Here is a 23,132-nt window from a genome sequence, read left to right on the forward strand (position 1 = left end):
TACTTCTATTTCAGGAGAAAAGAAAGCAGGCTTTATGCTTCCCTGAAAGAGAAGGAAGAAAGCTTACCTCTGAGGTGTGAGTTAATATGCTGTATGTACATTATAGGTGTTGCTGCCTTTAACTCTTGATACCTGTACAGTGCATGCTTCAGTCCTGTCATCAATTTGTTCATTCAGTGGACATACAGTATTGCCCATGCTTGACTCTCAAAACACCAGGAGAGAGGAGTTTGGGATTCCCCTAACTGTACCATTCCTCTTCTCAGATTTTCAATGCAGAATTTGCATATTGTTCCCTATGGGGATTCTGAGCATAGGTGTTTACAGAAATGACTTTACCCCAGGCTCCATTCAAGAGTTGGACAACACTATTGAGAACTATAACCCTGATTTTTCAGCATCTGTTGATTTTTCTCAATCCTATAGGAGTTCAAGATGCTGAAACATCTGTTGCTGCTGCTTCATGTGGTGTCTTCTTCCGATGTTGGCTTTGCAGCTGGGAAGGTCCCTAGGGCAGCAAAAGTTGCTGCTATTTCAACTCTGCTGTGGTCTAGTTGATTTTCTTATCATCCCTAAAACTGGCTGTGGATCCAGCAGGTTATGTTTTGGGGGCCAAGGTCTCAGCCACATTGTTGTATGGTGTTTTGTGGCTCTAGTTCTCAAATTTGCCAGAGAATGTACTGTTAAATATATCATCTTGTTGCTTAGCCTCAAAATGGATTAAGTTCCTGCTTTCTGTCAGTCACTGTAGGTGGACGTACAGTATAGTATCTCCTCTTCCACCCTTTAAAAGAAGCTCCAGTACATGCTAATGCTTGAAGCCATTCAGAAAAAAAGATCTGTGCTCATTTCTGTTCTCTGTTACGAATTCTGGGATAGTACCAGTTGAAGCAGAAATTTTGCACTCTTGAACACCTTTCCGATAACTCCTTTTCAGAGCTGCTTCTATCACAGTAGCACATCTAGGAGTATCTGTGACAAATATTTTTGCCAAAACTGCTGTTTTTCTCAAAGTTTGGGGCCAGGTTGTGCTTCATGGCTGAAGGTCACCTCTTGGGTCTCATTGTCAGAAGAAGCACCAGTTAGCTTCCCTGCCACTCCCAAATTTTTTGGACTCCTTCTCTTCCCAGATCTCTCTCAAAGAACCTGTTCTGGAAGGAGTTTTAATGCTCTAATGCCGAGGGCTTGCAAAATCAGCTTCTCCTGTTAAAACTGTATGTGACAATAGGAAAAGAAGAATTGTGAGTCTTCTGAACATGTACAACATTCTCACTTAATAGTAGTTTAGGACTTTAAAAGAACCTTTGCAACTGAAAAATGAAAATGAAAAATATGCCATTAATAAATCTATCTTACCTATCTAATCATGCACCTCTTCCTTTGTATAGTGTAAGTCATTCTGTCATTACTGGTTGAAGGAATAGTTACCCAGAACTTGCTCTTTGCAGCTTCTTTAAGTTCTCTACCTCAGTTTTCCTGTACTCCAAAAAGCTTTTGATAGGATTTCTTTTTTTTTAAAGCAGCCCATAAGAGATAAATAGGTTTTCCTACAGTTACAGTTGTTGCAGTGCTGCCATTTGTCTATTATAGTTCATCCTTTGATATGAATGAATGATAATTACCCAGTTCTGAGGTAAAAGCTGAAAGTGTGACGTGTATGGTTCAGACTAAAGCAGTAGATGCTTATTATTGTTACTCTTGATCACATTAATTTTTGGTTTAAAAACAGCTGGTACCACCTCGAGTTTGTTATTCACACCAGAAAACTTGGTGTGAATTGGTTGACATGTTGTGTTGCACCTGGCAAATATAACTATATGCTAGAACAGTGATTGATCTAAGTGACAAAACTTAAGTTACAAAGTTGTTGCTGTCATTAGTGTTGTTAGTGTCCTTAAATTAAGAGAAAATGCATTCACTGCAACATAGCTATCTGTGATTTAGAAGGGGCGCACTAGAGTGTTCTCTCAGAAGTATATACAGGTACGTTGTGTTTGCAGAATTTCCTCAGATGTAGTGTTGGAGATACAGTTAGCTTTCATTTACAAGTGATCTCTGGGAACATTTCAGTTTCAATTAATCTGTCAAGGCAGAATGACAGATAACTTATTTTAACAATTCTCTTTATCCTTTTCTGGTGTATAAATAGGAACTGATTCTTAAAATGTAAATGCCTTTTGAGGTGATCAGTAGATCAGAGCAAATGACAGGTAATGATGCCAGTTAACTGTCTGCTTTTGTGTAGCATTGTATCCGCTTTGTCTGTCAACTCATTTTGCTTTTATGCACTAATAGAGTGTTACACTTGTAGAGTATTTTTAAAAGTCAAGTACAGCTCTTTCATTGCCTAGCTGTCAAGTTTGTTAAAGCAGAAAGAGTGACCGTGTTAACTTGTTACAGCAGCCTTAAAAGCCTACATATGAGTTATCTTCAAGTTTAAGTTATGACACAATATTTTTTCTGGCCATGTAATAGTTTATCCTATGAAAATAAATCTTTATTTCAGAGAATGATACCAGGTAGCAGTGGGAGAACAGTCTCATTGATACATAGGCTGGTTTTGGTGTTCTGATAGTCTAAAAGAAATGTCAGTGACATGTAACATTTGGCTTTACTTTGGTTTCAGACAAGACTTTTTTGTGTGAATACCTTGTTTAGGATGCCAGTACACTGGTCAGAACATGTACTAAAAACAAAGAGTCCAGTTCCATCAGTTGGTCTTTGCCTGCAGAAACTTGAGCTTATCAGTCCCTTGAAATACTATTAACTGAAAACTCAGGAGGTAGATCCCAATTTGATACAAAGTATGATTGATCATTTGCAGTTAAGGACTTTGCAAGTAGACTGACTCCAAAACTTTGGAAAGTACTTGTTCTCCTATAATGCATAAAGATGTGTGTCAGAAGCATGGTTTGCTGAGACTGGCTTCCATAAAGCAAACCTCAAAATGCTGTTCTCTGTCCAAGTTATAATTGTTTGCTCACTGGTGGAAATGCTTCCTGCAACAATCTTTGGACCAAAAACCTCCAGCAGGTTTTTCTACCTCAGCTTTAGTTCTGAACTTTTTTTATGTCCCATTTCTCGACTTAGAATATGCCCACATTAGCACTCAGGAATGCATCCAGAAGCAAATTCTTCATAATCCCTGTTTGCATCAGGACACAGTGAATGGGCATTAGGAGCATGTTATGATCACAGGATCAGACTAGACCTCGTCATAGAATCATAGAATGAATCATAGAATAGTTTGGGTTGGAAAGGACCTTAAAGATCATCTACAGGGAGGTTACAACCTCCCTGCCATGGGCAAGGACACCTTCCACTAGACCAGATTGCTTCAAGCTCCATGCAGCCTGGCCTTGAGTACTACCTGGAATGGGGCAGCCACAGCTTCTCTGGGCAACCTATGCCAGTGTCTCACCACCCTCACAGGGAAGATTTTTTTTGTTAATACCTAGTCTGAATCTACCCTCTTTCAGTCTAAAAAGTCTAAAGTAAACTCTTCTGAAAATGGGCATTATGATGGATGAGGGATTTTTAATACCAGGATGTTTGCTCTACAATCCTGATGCTCTTGTGCCTCAGAGTTCTCAAATGTGATGTACAGCCATAGTGTCTTCCAGGATATGTTTGTACTTTATAGGATCATAGAATAGTTAAGGTTGGAAAGGACCTTAAGATCATCTAGTTCCAACCCACTCCCCTGCCATTGGCAAGGACACCTCCCACTAAACCATGTCACCCAAGGCTCTGTCCTACCTGGCCTTGAAAAAGGTCGAAGTAGGCGGGTTTAGATTTGTATGTCTTAGCACTTCCAGAGGTCTCAATTAGAGTGGAGTTCTGATGTGCTTGTTTATTGCCTTATCTTTCCCCTTTAAAATGAGCATTTGCCTAATCTCTGAAAGGAAGAAAAGATGTTTGTTTTGGTTTTTGTTTGCATCCATGTTAACAACTGATCAGCTTCAGTGATAAAGCATGGTTGACATGTTTTCTTCTTTGAGATGTCTGTTCTCTACAGGATGTCAGCTTAGCTTATTTGGTGCTGTTGAGCTTTGCAGAAGCGAAAAAGCATTTCAGCTCTTAACTTGACATAGTGCCTGTTTGTAACTCATGATGAGGATAAGACTAGAATTTAAATAGCATCTGTATTGGTAGCATGGCATGGAGACTAACCTAATGAGTTCTGCAAAGGGGAAGGACTTCCCAGCCCTCCGTAGCTCTCTTCCAAGAATTCATTATGGTCAAGAACTCTGTAGCACTCCACAGTGAATATTCTCCATTTCAAATAACTTGTTTTGGATTAGCTAAAGGGCAGTGGTATGGAATTTTGTCATCCTTTTTGTCACACAAGTCTCAAGAGATTATCAGCAGTGCATTGTACAGTGGCACCATCTCCCATCACTACTTGGATTTTGGCTACAGCTAGAGGACAGACTGAACATCCAGCTCTGGTGCCTGAACATATAAATAGATATATTCTTCTGTGATTGCAGTTAGTTGTGAGTTACCACATCTCTAAACCACCTGTTCCAGACAGATTTTTCCACTTGACCTATCAGTTGGAAAAATTGTTCATGAATTTATAAATATCATCAATTCAGTAATGACTAATACAGTTATTCAGAATTCACTGCTGGACGTGAATGACATGGTGGTTGTATTCTCTGTGTATGCTTAAATTCACTTTGGCTGAGACTGAGATTCCATTAGGTGATAGGGATCACCATAAACATTTGGAAAGCCAATTAAAGGTTCATTCCTACAGGAAAGAACATTCTGTTACGTAGGACAAAGGTTGTTATTTTGGCAGTGATCTTTCCCTTGGATTTTTCTTTTACAGGCTATCTCAAATCCTGTTAAAAATTTTGGTCAGTACTTTCTAGTTAATGACAACCTCAGTGTTCTTTATAGTACTCTGTGAAAATGTGTGATCTATTCAGTAGGTGATGAGTTCAAATGTATGTGTTCTGACAGAATTAGGTTTTAATCTTTCAGCATTTCTGTCTAACTACAGCAACCTGAAAGTGTTGGCCTCATGAGATTTTGGGACTGAATTAACTTAATTCAGTGGCTGAAAATTTTGCTGCACAAGAAAAACTGGTTCATTAATTACTTAGAATAATTTTAATATGGGATTTTATTCTTTCTGGTTTTTAATCCTTACAGTACACATGACAGTCTTATGTGTGGTGTGGGAAAATAAAGATGTGGATCATAGAAATTAATTGAGCTATGTTCTTGTTCAGAATATATTTAATGTCTAGGCAGTGAGAAAAGAACATGTGATGATGACTGGTAGTCCAGTTTTTACTGCTGCATAAATGAAAGATTGTGATATGCTGCTTCTTTGTCCAAATGTACTCTTAAGTACAGTTTAGCACTGCACACTTCCATATTAGAGATTGTTCTATGCCTGTGTCCTAAGTAGTCCCATAGCTTGCCTAGAGAGCAGGAGGGATGCTGTAGAACACCATGCAGTTCCTTCTCATTGGCAAATCATAGAATCATAGAATAGTTAGGGTTGGAAAGGACCTTAAGATCATCTAGTTCCAACTCCCCTGCCGTGGGCAGGGACACCTCACACTAAACCATATCACCCAAGGCTTCATCCAACCTGGCCTTGAACACTGCCAGGGATGGAGCATTCACAACCTCCCTGGGCAACCCATTCCAGTACCTCACCACCCTAACATGGCTTGAGTTATCTCACGCTGTAGAAATCCATGGAGCTACTATACATTTAAAAGTATGGAGCCTCTATACATTTATATAGACCATGTTGACTCCTCCCTCTCCCATCCATGTAATCATATGCAGTCTATATATATGACATGAACCAGGTCAGAATAAACAACTTCAGGATACAAGACGTGGACTTTTCACAATAGGCACAAAGAGCTGTTCAAATTAAATATTTAATAATAAAACCCACATATGAAATACCCTCCTGGCTCCTACTGAAGAGTTGTCTCAAACACTTTTTCATGATGGATTCCTGGTAGAGAAGCGCAGGGCATTATTTTTATGAACCAGAATATAAAGCATAAAAATGAGTCACTGTGACCAAAAGGGGATGCCTAATTTGTTAGTCTGTGATGTCTTAAGCCTAGTTTTTGTTTTGTTGTTATGTCTGTGTTATATCACACACAGTGACGAAGACAGTCTATTTCAGTATTGATTGATGTAGACTGATGTTCTTCTAAAGATTCCCCAGGATATCTCTTCCTCCTTCAGGTTGTCTAGGCAGTCCACTTAGAGAGAAGCTTGGGTTGGAAGGGACCTTTAAGGATCACCTGGTCTTCTTTCTACCTTTATGTGAATGCTGATGGATATTTCCCTAGAGAAAGTGCATATCAAAAAAGCTTAATACAAGATATACAGCCTCCCAAAGAATTTACAAAACTATTACAGATTAGCCTGCAGAGAATTCCTATTGCTCTTTTCAACTCAGTACACGGTTTTGGAACTGGCATCTGGGTCTTTGTGTGATTTGCTGCAGTCATTTTTCATCAGATGTCAGATAAAAACTCCCATTGATTTAACTGATCTTCCGATAATGTTGGTTCTTCAGTGAGCACAGGCAAAAAGCAAACAAAAAGCCCCAAACAAACAAAACAAAACAAAAAGAAACAAAAAGGATGCTGGGGAGAGACTCTTCATTAGGGACTGTAGTGATAGGACAAGGGGTAACAGGTTCAAACGGAAACAGGGGAAGTTTAGATTGGATATAAGGAAGAAATTCTTTACTGTGAGGGTGGTGAGGCACTAGAATGGGTTACCCAAGGAAGTTGTGAATGCTCCATCTGTGGTGGTGTTCAAGGCCAGGCTGGACAGAGCCTTGGGTGATATGGTTTAGTGTGAGGTGTTCCTGCCCATGGCAGGGGGGTTGGAACTTCATGATCTTAAGGTCCTTTCCAACTCTAACTATTCTATGATTCTGTGATTCTATGAAACAAAACACAAACAAAACCCCAAAAGAAACCAAAAAATCCCACCTAAACAGATTTCCTATTTGAAGACTGCTGGAACCAGAATCTAGGTTGGATGCATCTTCTGTACACTTTTATGGATTTGATAGATTTTTGTTATTGTTGTTTGGGTTTCAATTTATGTGAAATCCTGGAAGATCTATTTAGTTTTTTGCATACTGAAGTTGTTCAGTGTTGTTTCTGTAACTGACCTGGTTTGGAGATGTAGTCTTCATCCCATGGGGAGTGTACAAAATACTGAAAACTAGGAAATAACCTCTGAAAAAATAAAGATTTTTTCACTTTTGTCTCTATAAGCAGCTTCAGGAACTTGTAATGTACTTTGTAATAAATCGGTATGGAATTTCAGTTGTGAAATATTCTATTATTCTGTAGTAATTGTCAAGGGATTTTTTATAACAGATCCCTTTTTCTCTTTTCCTGTAGGTCTTCATTACTTCAAAAACATTGTGTTGGTAGGATCTCTGCAGGATCGTTATGTTCCTTATCACTCTGCTCGCATTGAGATGTGTAAAACAGCTTTAAAGGATAAACAATCAGGTAATAAATACCCTGCAAAATAAGCAGACCGTGCAGGTTAAACCTCCTAGTTTCGGATTCATCCCACTTAATTTTGGGTACTTAACTGAGGCACCTCTATTGTGTATCTAGACACTCTGGGCTGTGTAGTATTGGAGAGAGAAAATCCATGTGAGAGCTGAAGTGCTTTCTGGATCTGTCCTGTTCTGTTACATGTAGAAAGATACGAGACTGAATAAATTTTGAGCTTACAGACTTCATAGAAAATTAGGTGGAATGAATACAGCCCTTGTGTGTTCCCTGAACAGGGAGGACAAATAGCTTTGACTTCTGAGGACATCAAGTTACAGTATTAAGCACATGGCTTGTATTTAGTTGAGGCTTAATACTAGCACTGAAAGAAAAGATGTTTTTCCTATTTCCAGTGATAGTTGGTTGTTATATTTACTGTTGAGACATCCTAGCACAACCGGATTCTAGCATTACAGATTGACACATAAATACGTTTTACAGTAAATTAATACTGATGAGCACATGCTCGCTATAAATGCACAAAATTAAAATGTATAGCTTAAAACTTTTTTTCCAACATTTCTGGCAAAATTAAGCTTCCTGTATATTCTAACACCACCAGCATAACACGTATCATTGTACCTCTTACTCTGGAATGTATTCACTTTTGAGTTCAAGGTCAAAGAATTGTATTTGTTTCTGGTGATTCACTCAGTACAACTTCTCTGTTCCTCTGCAGGACCAATTTATGCTGAAATGATACAGAACCTGCTTCTGCCAGTTCTCCAGAATAAGGAATGTAATTTGGTTCGTTATAATGTGATTAATGCATTACCCAATACTGCAGATTCTCTCATAGGGAGAGCTGCACACATTGCTGTTCTTGATTCAGAAATATTTTTAGAAAAATTCTTTCTTGTTGCTGCCCTGAAATATTTTCAGTAGAGAATAGCATTCTAAGAGACTTGGTTATTACCTCATTAACAGATGAATCAAATAGTGTGTGGTATTGAAGTATAGCTGCAGCTGTATTTTAAGAGATATTTATACTTTTTATATGGAAGATAATTTATATCATCCACACTTAAGGCTTTTTAACATCAACTTTACTTTCTAGGTAACGTGGCTGTGCAATATTTTTTTATTTTGTTCTTTTTACTTTTCTATTACTTTTTCTTAATTTGGGGTACCTAATTATTTGGACATTAAAGCACAGTGTACTTCTGGTTGGCTTATTATTGGGTCTCAGATGACAAAAGTCAGTGTCACTTGGCTACCTTTTACAAGAGGCTTTGGATGCCAAAATAAATGGGGTTTAAAACCCTGATAAGGTCATACACGTTCAGTTGTCGTATTTTAGCACTGTAGGAAGTTTAACTGGAAACACAATGAGCTGCTAAAATACTGGATATATGAAAACGACTCTACCCATGGGCCTGGCAAAGACCACTGCCACGTTGTCTGTCCAGATACTGCTACAGCGTAACAGTGTTCTACAGAATCATTATCATCGTTGTTAAATATGTTCTGCCTGTGGGAATATATTTTCTACTGATCTCAAAAACATGTTAGTTTACATACTCGATTTTATTACTGGAACTTTAGTTTTCAGAAGCAAATGGCAACTAAGGATTTTTGAATGTTTCATGATAGCTGCCTTCAAATAATTGGAGTTTTGCAAACTATTAAAATTGCTCCTTACTCTGTCAGTTCTTCAGATGAATATGGACAGTTTTACATGGACTTCCTTGTATGTACGTAAAATAAGTACATGTTAAAAATTTCTGCAATACTTTTATGAATTTAAGCAATTTTTAAATATTGTTAAAATGTTTTATTGACTACAAAGTATTGTAAATATAAATCGATCCATCTTCAAATGGGACAATATTGTAAACTTTACCTGTTTAGTGATACAGATAAAATGTTTTTGATATACAGGAATGTTAAAGGTCTATTGACTTTCTACTGGTGCTGAATAGCATTAAGTTTGGTTTCTCCTCCCTTCCCTTTTCTCTCTTTCAAACAATAATTCACTAAAGGTGGGGGGAGAAAGAGTTACCTGTGCATTCACTAATTGTACACTAATTGTAATGAACATTTTTTGAAAGATATACATTTGTTGTATAATGCATGTTTATTTTTAGCGTTGTGTTATTGCATCTGGTGTTAATAAAATGAACAAATTACTCTAATGGAGGCAATTAAAGAAACTGAAATGCTCTGCTAATTACCAAAATTCTGGGCAGGCTTTTTTGTATATAAGTACTGAGTTTGTATTCTTTGAAATGAATATAGCAATAATAGTTTATAATGAAGTGATTTGGCATTTGATATGGTTTGTTATACAGTGCAATCTTTGTAGTAATTTTTTGTCTCTACAGCTCACAAGATGCTCAGATGAGCATCTACAGTTCAGTGACATGCACATTTAAGAGGGTATTTTATTAGAACTGTGTTGGGCAAGTCCTTATGACATAAAAACGTCTGAAATATGTTCCCACTACAACAATGTCTACCTTCATTAATAACTTTTATCATGATGGTGCTACTAAGTTTTAAAAAAGTATGTTCTGACATCTCAACTGTCTTTTATTTATCAGTAGTATAGTAGTCAGCTAGTGGCTAAATTGAGAATACCAGTTGAGGAAGGGAGGTATACAGAATTTCCCTTGGTTCACAATGAGGAAGGCCAACTGCTCTTAGTGTATAAGTATTTGGATGTTTCTGTCACTAGTGAAAAATATCTGTCTTGCTGCAGCTCTCTGAAAATCCCAAAGCGTAAAGTGTGCTTTTGTGATGAGCAAAGCTGAAATATCCTGGCAGAAATAACCACTTTATTTATTTTTAATAGTAGAACCTGTCTATTTAAGGAGGTTTGAATTTGCTTTGTTCTTTGAGGAAAATGGGTGGTGCAGGAATGAAATCATGTGGTATTTGCATCTAAGTTTATCAAGCAACAGGGCAAATTAAGAGAACATTAAATTAATTTCTCTCCCCTAATATGTACTGCCTACTGCAGCCCACATGTGGTTTGGTACCCCTCTCAGAACTGCAGCTGTTTGATATCTCCAAGTACCAAAGAAATGTATTGTAAGAAAATAATGACCCAGACATGCCCTGGAAGCATATCAAGTTCATATTTGCACTTACAGACCGTTGCAGTTGCTCTCTGAACAACACATGCAGTCTTGGATGTTTTGGACAACTGCACGTGTGTTGCATAGCACACTCCCCCTACTTCCACGTATTTCTATTTACTAGATGGGAATATGGACTCATATACATAATTCAGTGTCATTTGATGCAGTAGTAGCTATAAAGCGTTCTATCTCGTCCCTCTTCTGTTTGAATGAAGGCTTCATCTTCCTGTAGTGATGGTGACTTCTGCTTTATGCAGGTATCCAACAGCAGCTGGAAGAATTATGCTGCTTACAGAATGAGAGAGAAAAATTAAGGTCTTAACATTCCTTTAGATAGCTTCCAGTCTTGTGCTCCCTGAAGGCAGTAGCTGCTACTGTTACTTCACAAAGCTCTCAGCAATATTACTAGGTCACTGCATAAAATGAGCGTCAGAACTCTTGTTTGCATGTAGTGTATATAAAGAAATTCTGTGGTTTGTGTTTGAATCTTCCATCAAAATCAATCTTTCTGATCCCACAAATCTAGCAGTGGCTGCTACTTGCAAGAACTCACATTTTACTGTGGAAATTGCCAGGCTTTGCTACAGAGCCAAGAGATTTCACTGTGGAAAACAAAACACCCTTCATTCCAGGCCAGTCCTCTCTGCACAGCCCTGACCAGGTGCGGTATTTGGATAACCAAGCTTCTTGAGGTGGTCAAGGGGAATAGGGATCATACAGACAGAATCAGAACACTTGCTGCCTGGCTAACCTACCTTCTGCTCAGCTGAAGTGACCTGCTGCAGAGTTTGCTAGCACCAAGTCTTCTATTCTTGGCTTTTTAGAACAGCAGAGCAAAATAGAGTATCGTTTGAGTCTTCCTGGCAAGGCAAGCTGCAGTGTAAGAGAGAAATGATCAGTAAACAGAGGCAGGGAAATAGAAAACAGCATTGAATCACAAAGTAAAAAATTCCTGTGGCATGTGCTATGTTTGTATTTACCAATGTTCACACTATCTTTCAGCCACAAGATCTAGAAATACATAATTCAGGAGCAAGAAGTGAATTTTGCATTTTTACAGCAATACAATAAATGTAGACTAGAAAAAAAATATCTTGAAGACATCAGCTTACTTTTGGAATCACAGAATGGTTTGGGTTGGAAAGGACCTTAAAGATTATCCAGTTCCAACCCCCTGCCATGGACAGAGACACCTTTCACTAGACCAGGTTGCTCTAAGCCCTATCCAGCCTGGCCTTGAACACTGCCAGGGATGGGGCAGCCACAACTTCTCTGGGCAACCTGTGCCAGTGTCTCACCACCCTCTTAGTAAAGAATTTCTTCCTAATGTCTAATCTGAGCCTACCCTCTTTCAGTTTAAAGCCATTCTCCCTTGTCCTGTGACTACATGCCCTTGAAAAAGATCCCTGTGCAGCTTTCTTGCAGGCAAGATACTGGAAGGCTGCTATAAGACCTCCCTAGAGCCTTCTCTTTTCCAGGATGAAGAGCCCCAGCTCTCAGCATGTCTTCATAGGATAGATGCTCCAGCCCTCTGATAATCTTCATGGTCCTCCTCTGGACTTGATTGAGTAGTTCCACGTCCTTCCTGTGATGAAGACACCAGAGCTGCATGCAGTTCTCCAGGTGGGGTCTCATGAAAGCAGAGTAGAGGGGTGGAATCACCTCTATCAACCTGCTGATCATGCTCCTTTTTGATGCAGCCCAGGGCATGGTTTCCAGGCTGTGAACACACATTGCTAGCTCATGTTGAGCCTCTCATCAATTAACATGCCCAAGTCCTTCTCTTCAGGGCTGTTCTCAGTCACTCTCTCCAGCCATAAGCTGTGCCTGGGATTGCTCCGGACCAGGTGTAGGACCTTGCACTTGTCATGGTTAAACTTCATGAGGTTGGCAGCAGCCCACCTCACAAGTGTGTCAAGGTCCCTCTGGATGGCATTCCTTCCCTCTAGCGTATCAACTGAACCACACAGTTTGGTGCCATCTGCAAACTTGCTGAGGGTGCACTCAATCCCACTGTCTATGTGTCATAGTTTAAGCCCTGTTGGCAAGTCAGCCAAGCAGTTTCTCTCTCACACCCCACCCCCCCCACCCATCTTGCCCTCCCCCTGCTCCCAGAAGGATGGGGAGGAGAATCAAAAGAATGCAACTCCCACAGGTTGAGATAAGAACAGTCCAGTAACATATAACACAAATCACTGCTGCTACCACCAATAATAATAATGATAAAGGAAATAACAAGGGAATAGAATACAACACCTGAACACCAGCCGACCAATAACTTGCCTCATCCCACCTGACCGAGCACTGACTGATACCTCATCCAACCCCACAGTGAACCAGCCCTTCCAGATAACTCTCAGTTATGTTCTAGGCATGACATGCTGTGGTATGGAATACCTCTTTGGCTAGTTTGGATCAGGTGTCCTGTCTCTGCTTCCTCCCGGCTTCCCCTCCTCCCTGGCAGAGCACGAGACTCACAAAGTCCTTGGCCAGACCAAGCATTTGAACAGTAACTAAAAACATCGGTGCTATCAGCGCTGTTCCAGGCTGAAAGTCAAAACCACAGCAGTGCACCAGCTACTAAGAAGGAGAAAAAAATGCTACTACTGCTGAACCCAGGACAGTATCCATCCCTTATTCCATACTATTCATGTCATGCTCAGATCCCACATTTTCAATATACCATCACTCTTATCTCAGTGCACTCTTATCTTGGTGCATGGACCAGTTCCTATAAAGCTGCTGAGTCCATCTGGTCCATGATGTTGGGCTCTATCTCTTGTAACAATCAGAGCAGGAGAGGCTGTGTGCAGTGTTCACACTCACGAATAACCTGGGCAATAGCGTCCATTGTTAAGTCCACCCCTCGATAATGAGTCCATCTGTATGTTGCATCTCTGCCCTGATGGCCTGAAGTGTCATGGGCCCACCAGGCTCAAAATAATTCACCCTCCCCTTCAGCAGGTTCTGCAACTTGTTGCTGGGGAATCCATAGGGCTGCCTTCCATCTCTAATGCTTCCAGAGCACTGGAGGGGCCCAGTGGACTAGGTACTTGCCCATACTGTCCTACATGCCCTGCCACTCATGACTGTCCAGCCTCAGGGAAAATCTGGTCTTCCTATATCATTGTCTAACCGTAGACAAGACCGAAACCCTACTCTGCTTAACTTTCAAGATCAGACAAAATGGTCATGGGCAAAACACACTCTATGTGTGCCAACATGCTGATCCCCATCACAATCAGCAGGCAGGTCCCAGGGGTACCCAAAGGCCATTGAAAACCTTCAGAACTCTCAAATGATGCTGCTGTACTAGTCACTGGGGCTGGTGTAGCTGCTGTGCTTGCCGGTCCTCTCACCACCAACTTCTCTTTTTCTGAGTCCAGATCTTCCTTCTCTACCTTGCTGGGAAATGCTGTGTGGGCTCCTGCATCCTGAACTTGTCCCAGGTGCCCAAGGCTGGACCCAGCTGAGGCTCCCAAAGGTGATATCTTGCTCTCCGCATCCCTGTGGGGCTCAGGCTCGTGGGCATGTGCTGGGGGATGCTCTCCACTGTCGCGGGGCTGGGCTCTGCCACCAGCCTTGGCTCCTCCACCACCTCCTCCCACTGCTTGGCAGCCGCCTTCTTACCCTTCTTGACCGCCCCAACCTCCTCCATGGGCAGCTGCTCCCTCCTGGCCTCTGGTCCCGCTCCTGCTGCTGTTTGGTCCCCGGCACTGCTCTCCCAGGCCGCTTTGGACGCTGCTGGTTCCCAGGGCCGCTCCCCCTCAGCTCCCCACAGCCTCACGAAGATGGAGGCAAGGACGAGGGATAGGAAGGTGAAGAGCAGTGGGATGGCCTGGTACAAGTCCACGGCCACGTCCGTCCCACCCTGCTGCCGGAGTCTTCCCATATTACAAGCCATTGCCGTAAAGTACAGTGAAACAAGAACCTTAGTCCAAACCCCACACTTGATAAACACTAACACAGCAAATACGGGCTGTAAGTAAGGTACAACATTCTGAAACTGTGAGATCAAAAACAACTTTTGACAGCCAATAAATCAGCATTGTGACGAGTGACTGTTAATCCAAAACAATGAATGCTTATCACAATTAGACACACTCTGGTCAGATCTGTCGTTATCTCAACCCTTCATGCCCACGTTAGGTGCCAAAAAGAAATATCGTGGTTTAAGCCCTGTCCGCAAGTCAACCACGCGGTTTCTCTCTCAAACACACCCCCCATCTTGCCCTCCCCCTGCTCCCAGAAGGATGGGGAGGAGAATCAAAAGAATGTAACTCCCACAGGTTGAGATAAGAACAGTCCAGTAACTAAGGTATAACACAAACCACTGCTGCTACCACCAATAATAATAATGATAAAGGAAATAACAAGGGAAGAGAATACAGCACCTGAACACCTGCCGACCAATAATTCGCCCCAACCCGCCTGACCGAGCGCCAAACAATACCTCATCCAACGCCACAGTGAACCAGCCCTTCCAGATAACTCTCAGTTATGTCCTAGGCATGACGTGTTGTGGTATGGAATACCTCTTTGGCTAGTTGGGTCAGGTGTCCTGTCTCTGCTTCCTCCCGGCTTCCCCTCCTCCCTGGCAAAGCATGAGGCTCACAAAGTCCTTGGCCAGACCACGCATTTGAGCAGTAACTAAAAACATTGGTGCTATCAGCGCTGTTCCCAGGCTGAAAGTCAAAAACACAGCAGTGCACCAGCTACTAAGGACAAAAAATGACTGCTACTGCTGAACCCAGGACACCATGTTACCGACAAAGATGTAGAACAAGACTGGTCCCAACACCGATCCCTGAGGGACACCACACATTATTGGTCTCCACGTGGACATTGAGCTGTTGGCCACATCTCTTTGAGTGCAACCATCCAGCCAATTCCTTATCCATCAGATGGTTCATCCATCAGATCCCTGTCTCTCCAATTTAGAGACAAAGATATCATGCACAATGATGTGGAACAGTTCCTAGTTAATCTTACATTGCTATTTCGTAACATTTGAGAGTATATATAAGCATTATCTTTTGGACTGTGTTAAGCTGTTTAGGAACAGCTTAGTATTATTTCATATCTGCAGACAGCTCGGTATGTGTGTTTTTAAGGTAAAGATTTCAGGACTTTTTTACTGTATTGAGCATATACATAAATTCTTGAAGTTGGCACAGATGTTTGGTTTTTTCTTGCTGCTTTTGGGCAGGGGAGTATTTTTTCTGGATGAACCACCAAAATTCCTCTTTCTTCTTTCTGAAACAGGCACAGTCTCTTGCTGACAGAATAAAGAAAGGGGTTTCCTATTGTTTCTGGTCTCTAATGTCCAATTAACCATGCTATAAAAAGGTGATTGAGAAAATGTCACACATAAAGCAGGGAGTTAAATTCAATCCCTTTTGGTGTGTGGGCAGTGCCAGATGTAGTGCAATAAACTCAAGGGAGTGTTGCTGCTGTTAATTTACCAAGGACATTCACTTTCTTAAACTCTAGATGTGAACACAAAATGCTGTTTTAGACTCTGAGAAGGGCTGAATGAAAGCTACCTTCTGCAGTTTGGTATCTGTGGACAGAGTGTTTTAAATTCTGTTTTATGGAACAAGCTTAGCTGGAGAAGTTGGAAGTGACAAAAAGCAGATGTTTCCATATTAAAAACATTAACTGGAGTAAATTAACTGCACCTCTAACCCGTGATCACCAGTGTTACTTTTTCCAGGGGCAACTGAGAAGACTTGGTCTAAATCAGCTATTGGGTCTGGTTGCTGCTTTCTTCCCAGGAGGGTGATGATGCCTGTTGGGAGTGCAGAGAAGCCACCAGATGGGGCATAGGACAGAGAGAAAGTTTATTATTAAATTACTGCCATTTAAGTGATTTTCTGGTAACTTTGATTATATTAATTACAGTGTGTACATAATTCTCCGGTAACTGAATTTATTTAAATGATTACAATATTTATTTCCTCATAACTTTTTTTCATCAATGATTTTAATTTTCATTAAATATATCTATATGCACACGTTTGGGCAAAAATAGGTGCCTTCAGCCATAAGCTACTGCACGGAAGAGACGAAGGAGCTTTTCTTGCAGGTTTTGGGGGTGGCGGGAGTGGGGAGGAAGAGGAGAGTTACAGCTTATTTCTCGAGCACCTCCAGGGGCCAGGAGCTACTTCCATCAAGCATCTGGATCCCCAGGTTCCTTTCCGCTCCGTTCATGGGAGACGGACTGCGGCGCAGGGGAGACTGTGGTGTCCCAGGCTGCTTGGAACCATTCTACCCCAAGCCGCCGCCATCACCTCACCCGCCTTTCCCCCCAGACACTCCCGCAGCGGGCGAGCCCCGCCTCCTGCTTCCGCTTGCGTGTGGCGCCTGCGCCGTGCCCTCGTCGTCCCCCTGCAGGGTACCTTGTGTCGGCTGGGCTATGTCTCTGCGAGTGCTGCGCGGAGTGCCTGGGGTAGCGAGTAAGAGGCGGGCGGAGGGCGGGAGGGGCGGCCTGTGCCGTTGAGGGGGTACTCAGCCTCTCCTCCCCTTCCTCACGCAGGGAGTTACGAGCGAGAGGCCGTGGGGTAGTTACCGGCCGCTGGTGGCGCTGGGGCTGCTGAAGGGTGCCTAAGATGGCGGCGGTGAGGGGGGACGTGCCCGACCCCAGCTTCTTCAGCCCACAGCTTCCTCCCCCTCTTATCCTATTTTTCTATAGGATTCCTGTTTGGGGGTGGGTTTTTTTGTTAATTCCAGATACTGTTATTCTCCCCTATATTGCAAATGTACTGCTGCCCGGCCTCATTGTTCTGAAGGTTTTCTTATCGTTGCTACAAACTTTTAAACGTTAGTCAAATACTAACGCGTAGTTTAATATTTGTAGACTAGCTGGAGGGAGCCTACTGTGGCTTTGCAAATTGGTCTGTGTCCTTTATGTGAGGAAACAAGTGATTTGTTCATGGAGAAACCCAGGCTGGACAGGTCAGGCCACTTCTCCATCAGAAGTTGAGACTTCTGTGATCTTGCCGATGCAGTATTCCTGAAATAGACAGGAGGGGTGTGTGGCATGTTGGATGCCTTTGTAGGCTCTATTTGGTCATAAGGTTCATGGCAGGATTTGGCTGGTGCTCCTCTTTTCACCCTGAGCATGCCCCAAGTGTCCAGCTCCTGCCACAGGGATGGCTTTGTTTTGATAAACTGTGGTCTGAGGACCACTTGGAAACACTGGATATTACAGGTGTTGGTTGTGCAGCAGCTTTAAAGACCTGCTGGTTTCAACTTCTTTCTAAATTCAGGTATATAATTAGTCGGTTGGTTTTGTGATAGCTCATAAAGGATGAAGGAGTCAAAGATCTGATTGTAGAATGCTGTTTACTGACAGATTGTTCCTCTCGGCTTTTTCAGAGGTACTTAATGTTGAACTTCTGTCACCTCTGTGTCAAGAATTATTTTGGTCAACAGTATCAAGCATTACAAATAGGAAAAGGGATTTTGCTGCTTCTCTGTTGACTGAGTTTCATATCAGTACCTTAATCTGACTTTTATTTGAACTTGTGCTAGAGTATCAGCTATAGTTTAATTTTGTAGCTAGCTTCTCTTTCAGCTTGCTGAAGAATGACAGGATGCTTGGCAGGAGTAGAAAGATCCCATGTTTGTGGAAGGAGTAGGCTCCTCCCTGCTGATAGTCCATTATGTCATGCTTAAGGCAAGAAAAAAATTACTTTTTCCAGGGACTGGCAGCAGTTGGCAGCATAGTACTGTTTATGTGACTGTAGGGTTTAGCCTTAAGGCTATGGTATCTTAAGATGAATGAATATGCTGATTGTGGGAATACAAGTGGATTGTAGTGGGGGTGTGTATATAGGTGAGTCAGATCCACGCTGCTTGAGAAAGTTTCCTGATGCGATCTCTTCAGCAAGGTAGAATAATAGTTCTTGCAAGTACTTTGCACCAAGGTTGGTACAGCTAGCATTTCTGTTTGAGTCTTCCTTCTTAAGAAAAGTCAGAGCTCCTTTAGGCACTTCTCCATAGCCAAAATACTTTCAGAGGGTAGTTTATGCTCACTGCGGACATTTGGCTTTTTAACCAAATGCAGAAATAGCAGTCATTTTGAGTGATCTTTGTAAGTACTTGTTGGCTTGTTTATGACTCCTGAATTGTTTCTTGAATTTATTGGAATTACATTATTATGAGGGTGGTGAGACACTGGCACAGGTTGCCCAGAGAAGTTGTGGCTGCCCCATCCCTGGCAATGTTCAAAGCCAGGTTGGATGGGGCTTTGAGCAACCTGGTCTAGTGGAAGATGTCCTTGCCCATGGCAGGGGAATTGGAACTAGGTGATCTTTAACGTTGTTCCCAACCCAAACTGTTCTGTGATTTATGACTTGCAATATTTGTGCACCTCCATTTTTAGTCTACTTGTGAGAACTTTAGGTTTGGATATTAATAGGTTTTCTCCTACATTTATGTTAAAAAAGTAGGGCTTTAAAGGAAAGATGTTTATATTTTTAATTAAAGCATTTGCACACAGTTACATAATTGAACTTAAATGTGCTGGAAGTTTGTCCTGCTTTTGACTACCAGCTGAACTGTTTTACCATCATAAGGGAAGCCCAGATACTCTCTACCAGCATTCTGGAAAACCTCTTACTGAGGCAACAGTGTTTTTATTTTTTTAAAACTTTCTTTTGGGAAAGCAGAAGCTTTTTATGACTCCAAAGCTTCTGGAAATGAGCCAAGACCTGGAAATCGGCAGGTTTCTTGGGGGAGGTTAGGACTTTTCCAGGAAAACAGAAGGTACTGGCCTATGCTAGCATAATTACTATTTAGAGTCTAAAATACAAGAAAATAACAGTGGAGATAACTCAAGCACTTTAAAATACACTGTTTATGTGAACTGAGTTACACAACTAACACAGTTTTGCCTGCATATGTTTCTCGGGCCAAAAATAGTTATCAGTGCTGATTGCTTAGGTGTTCTTGAGTTGAATGTCAAACTAATATCTGGAGTTTGTTTTCCTTCCCTCCGCTCCCTGGTTTCTGAAGTTTTCTGAGTTTTTCAGAGGTGCTCTGAACAGTACGACCCTCACACTGATGCTACACATGTCCTTTTGCTTGATAGAGTCATCACTGTTGTGCAGTTTGCGGAGGAGCACCAGCTGTAAGACAGGAGGAAGATCTGAACCTGCTAAGCAGCCACTCAGGAAACCAAAGTTACCAGTAGGTCGCTTTGATGAACCAGAGGAATTCAGTGTAGAGAAGGAACCCTTGGAAAGTAAGTCATGTTTAACAAACTGCAATGCATGTTTTGAAAGCAGGACCTGAGGTGCAGTGCTTATGTTGATTTAAGAAGAGGGATAGGCTTGCAGCACACTTCATATTCACTTGCTAAGCTAAATGGCTCTGAAAAAAAGAGACAGGGCAGTGGGAACAAGCTGCAGCAAATGGTGTATAAAGGAAAAAGTCTTCAGGACAACCCACCAAGAAAAACTGTGATCCCTCTCCTCCTGTTGCTACTCAGATTTGCCTAGATGCCCTGACCTATTATCAGCTTTGCCTTTGAGCAAGGCTGGAGCCAGATGTCTGCCAAAGGTGCTTTCCACTATGAACCATGGCATGATTCAAAGTAATGTAGCTGGTATCGGTCTGTTACAGTACAGCTGTGAATTGTGGTGCTAGACTGATATGGGCACCAGCTACTTTTTATCGTCCAAAAAGCCTGTTCTATTTCTTAGTCCACAAGAGGTTTCTGATTCATGCTGTATTTAATGGACAGCCAGTCTCCTAGGTAGTATTTTGCAGGTAGCATTTTGGAAAGCAACAGCAGATACTGAGTTGATTGAGCCACCAAGCGTGTCAGGGGAGACCTAATGAACTGCTGCTGTTCGTGTTGTGTTCCAGTGAACTTAGTGGGGCTGTACTTAGAGAACCTGACAAGATTGAAGCACATGTACATCGCTGCTGAAGTCACTAGAGACATACTCTGATTTTTATCAGACAGGAGAAGAAAGAATCTCCCTTGTTTTTAATTAGTGATATTCCCATATTTGTTGGATTGACCCTGACCCAAAACACCTTAACTAAAAGTGCTGTCGTGCTTTGTCTTATTCACCACAGTGTGATGTTCTGCTGCTGTTTGCCAGGAGTGATAACATGTTTATCTATTTCGAGTCTCTAGGACAAGCTTTTTTAATACATCAGTAGATTACTGTGAATTTCCAGATGACAAAATGACTGAAAAATTACAGTATCATCTCCAAAATAGTTGCAATTTCAGATTGTGACTCACTACAGAACTGACTCAGAGTTGGAGTTACTGTGCAAGCAGCTATTTAATTCTTGTCCTTTTATTCCCAAGAAAATAAATGTCGCCGCTGCTTCATTTAAAATGAATGCATAATCATTATATTTTGCGTTTTGCTTTGTTCTAGGTTTAGTACAAGACTCAAGGTTTCTTTTGGCTTTAAATTTAGTTGTACCTGTATATTTTTTTACATGTAATGCCAGTGATGGTATGTTACAATGACTTCCCATTGTGTTTTTAGAGAAAAGCGTAAGTTTCAGCTGATGATTTGAATTCCCAGTGCTATGCAGATATAATGGAGAAATGTTTTGAGCTTCTGCATCTACTGTCAGCACATCAGTAGTAATGCATATTGGGATGATGACATCTACAAAATAATACTGAATGCATTTGCACTCCTTGTACTGCCAGAGGAGCTCACACACTGACATTTCCTGTCCTGGTCCACATGAATTTTTAAACAGGCATCACAGGATATCATTCTATACAGCCTGTAGCTACGAGAGTTTCCCTCCATCACTGTCCTTTTCCTCTGCTCTCCAGGACTTCTGCTGTTTTTTCCCATTTTCAACCCTGCTTCTCATTACTTGTGTTGCCCACCAGGGCTGAGTGAGGGATACAGCTGAGGGAGCCCCAAGTTACGCATGTGTACAGGAGGCTCTGGGGAATCAGCGAGCCAGGGAGGTTGTGGGATACAGAAGCTTTGGAGAGCCCTGCAGTCTAATGCAGGATGAGAAGACACAGCCTAGGATGGTGCTGTGCCAGAAAGTACTACATGGCTTGGTGATGTCAAGTGGGATGGCCACTGTGCAGCACAGGTGGCATGAGTTTACTACTCTTAAGAGAGAGCCCTGAGTAAGGGAGCACTGAGTAGCATAAGGATATTGAATGTGAGGTGCAGAAAGCTCCATGGTGTTCAAGTAGGTGGCATGAGCTAGGAGGGTACTGGGAATAGAAGCAGCACTGCTCATATGCAAGCTTAGCATATTGCTTACCAGAGAGATCCGAGAACCCCATTCATACCCCATTTACGAAGAGTCACCCTCTCCTGAGCAGGCATCACAGGAACTTAGGGAGCTTGAGCTGTGTTTTAGAAGGTAAAAAGTCTAACTTTAGCCATTTAGGATTTCATAGTGCCTCCTGTGAGAGGGGTGTCTAGTCTGGTGCTGATGGACAAATCGACAACTGTGAAAATACAGTGCTTTAGAGACAAGAATAATAAAATCTTGACTAAAATTCAAACTAAAAAACCCCGAGTGCTTAAAATTAGGACCTAAGCAAACACAGAAAGTGAGCTGGTGTTTGAATGTAGTGAACATAGGTACAGTGTACCTGAAGGGCATGAGTTCTCTCTAGGAATTAATGAGAAACTGGTGCTTCAGTGCCTTTGGACAATGAGTTGCTTTTTATTTGCATAGCTGATCGTATCACATGTATTGCTGACTGGAGTCAAAAAACTCTGACATTACTTTTATATGACTTGGAAATGTTTAACTCAGGATTGCCTTTAAAACAAGAGAATTTATTTTATATTTGAAAAAGAGAAGGCAAACGTCATAGCTGGTGACATTCTGTATTTGTCAACATTATAGGTGTTTTAACAAACTTCCCTTGTCATTTTAGAATTCCCTGATGGAATCAATCCTGTCACAAAAGAGAGGGGTGGACCAAAAGGCCCTGAACCGACACGTTTTGGAGACTGGGAGCGAAAAGGACGTTGTATAGATTTTTAGTGTATAAATGTGTCTGTATAGCTAATAAAACATTTCTAGTTGTTGAAAAATATAATGTACAGAAAAACCTTACCTGGGTTTATTGTGAAGCTGCTTGTTTCGGTCATGTTTGTGATGAATTTTCTGAGAGTTGTTATGTAAATAAACATGATGGTGCAACTCAAATCTTGGAGCTGTTATTTGCTCAAGGTACGCCTGATCTTTAATGCTGTTTATTTATACTATGCAGATGTAAATAGTGATGTGAAATTGTTAGTCAGGAGCAGACTGAGATGTGTAAGGGCTTGGATTTCATGATGTATTTCAACATCTATGTAATGTCTCAAAAGTGCTGGTGGAGTTACGCAGTTCGTGACCTTAGATGCTGTTTATCTCAAGTGCAGCCACCTCCAAAAGAATGTGGTTGGTCTCAGCCTTTTGCACAGTGGTTCATTGGTAAAAGTGACCTTAGGCAAGA

The 23,132-nt window shown here is 41.6% G+C and overlaps 2 protein-coding genes across 3 annotated transcripts in view; both read left to right on the plus strand.

Annotated features, from left to right (window-relative positions):
• The window catches only part of FAM135A (family with sequence similarity 135 member A), a 90,349-nt gene extending 80,317 nt beyond the window's left edge, over nt 1-10,032 (plus strand). Inside the window, exons 20-21 of one of the 2 annotated variants that reach the window (XR_004549447.1) lie at nt 7,416-7,529; nt 8,260-8,598. Coding sequence is in view for 1 of the 2 variants with exons in the window: in XM_034060450.1 (XP_033916341.1) it covers nt 7,416-7,529; nt 8,260-8,465 (320 nt within the window). In the remaining variant the exon portion in view is untranslated. Of the gene's footprint in view, nt 1-7,415; nt 7,530-8,259 lie in introns of both variants that reach the window. The other variant, XM_034060450.1, reaches the window with a different exon arrangement.
• Nucleotides 10,033-16,999: 6,967 nt separating this feature from the next.
• Nucleotides 17,000-22,840, plus strand: SDHAF4 (succinate dehydrogenase complex assembly factor 4). The gene is made up of 3 exons (XM_005153171.4): nt 17,000-17,121; nt 19,761-19,913; nt 22,566-22,840. The coding sequence occupies exons 1-3, from the start codon at nt 17,082-17,084 to the stop codon at nt 22,673-22,675; spliced, it is 303 nt and encodes a 100-aa protein (XP_005153228.1). The 5' UTR covers nt 17,000-17,081; the 3' UTR covers nt 22,676-22,840.
• Nucleotides 22,841-23,132: the final 292 nt, after the last annotated feature.

The sequence above is a fragment of the Melopsittacus undulatus genome, chromosome 3 (genome assembly GCF_012275295.1).
Source record: "Melopsittacus undulatus isolate bMelUnd1 chromosome 3, bMelUnd1.mat.Z, whole genome shotgun sequence".
Taxonomy (NCBI): domain Eukaryota; kingdom Metazoa; phylum Chordata; class Aves; order Psittaciformes; family Psittaculidae; genus Melopsittacus; species Melopsittacus undulatus.

Coding starts and splice junctions, on each gene's coding strand:
- SDHAF4 (XM_005153171.4), top strand. CDS start 17,082: ATGTCTCTGCGAGTGCTGCGCGGAGTGCCTGGGGTAGCGA. Junction 17,122..19,760: donor CGGAGTGCCTGGGGTAGCGA/GTAAGAGGCGGG, acceptor TTTGCTTGATAG/AGTCATCACTGTTGTGCAGT. Junction 19,914..22,565: donor AGAGAAGGAACCCTTGGAAA/GTAAGTCATGTT, acceptor TTGTCATTTTAG/AATTCCCTGATGGAATCAAT.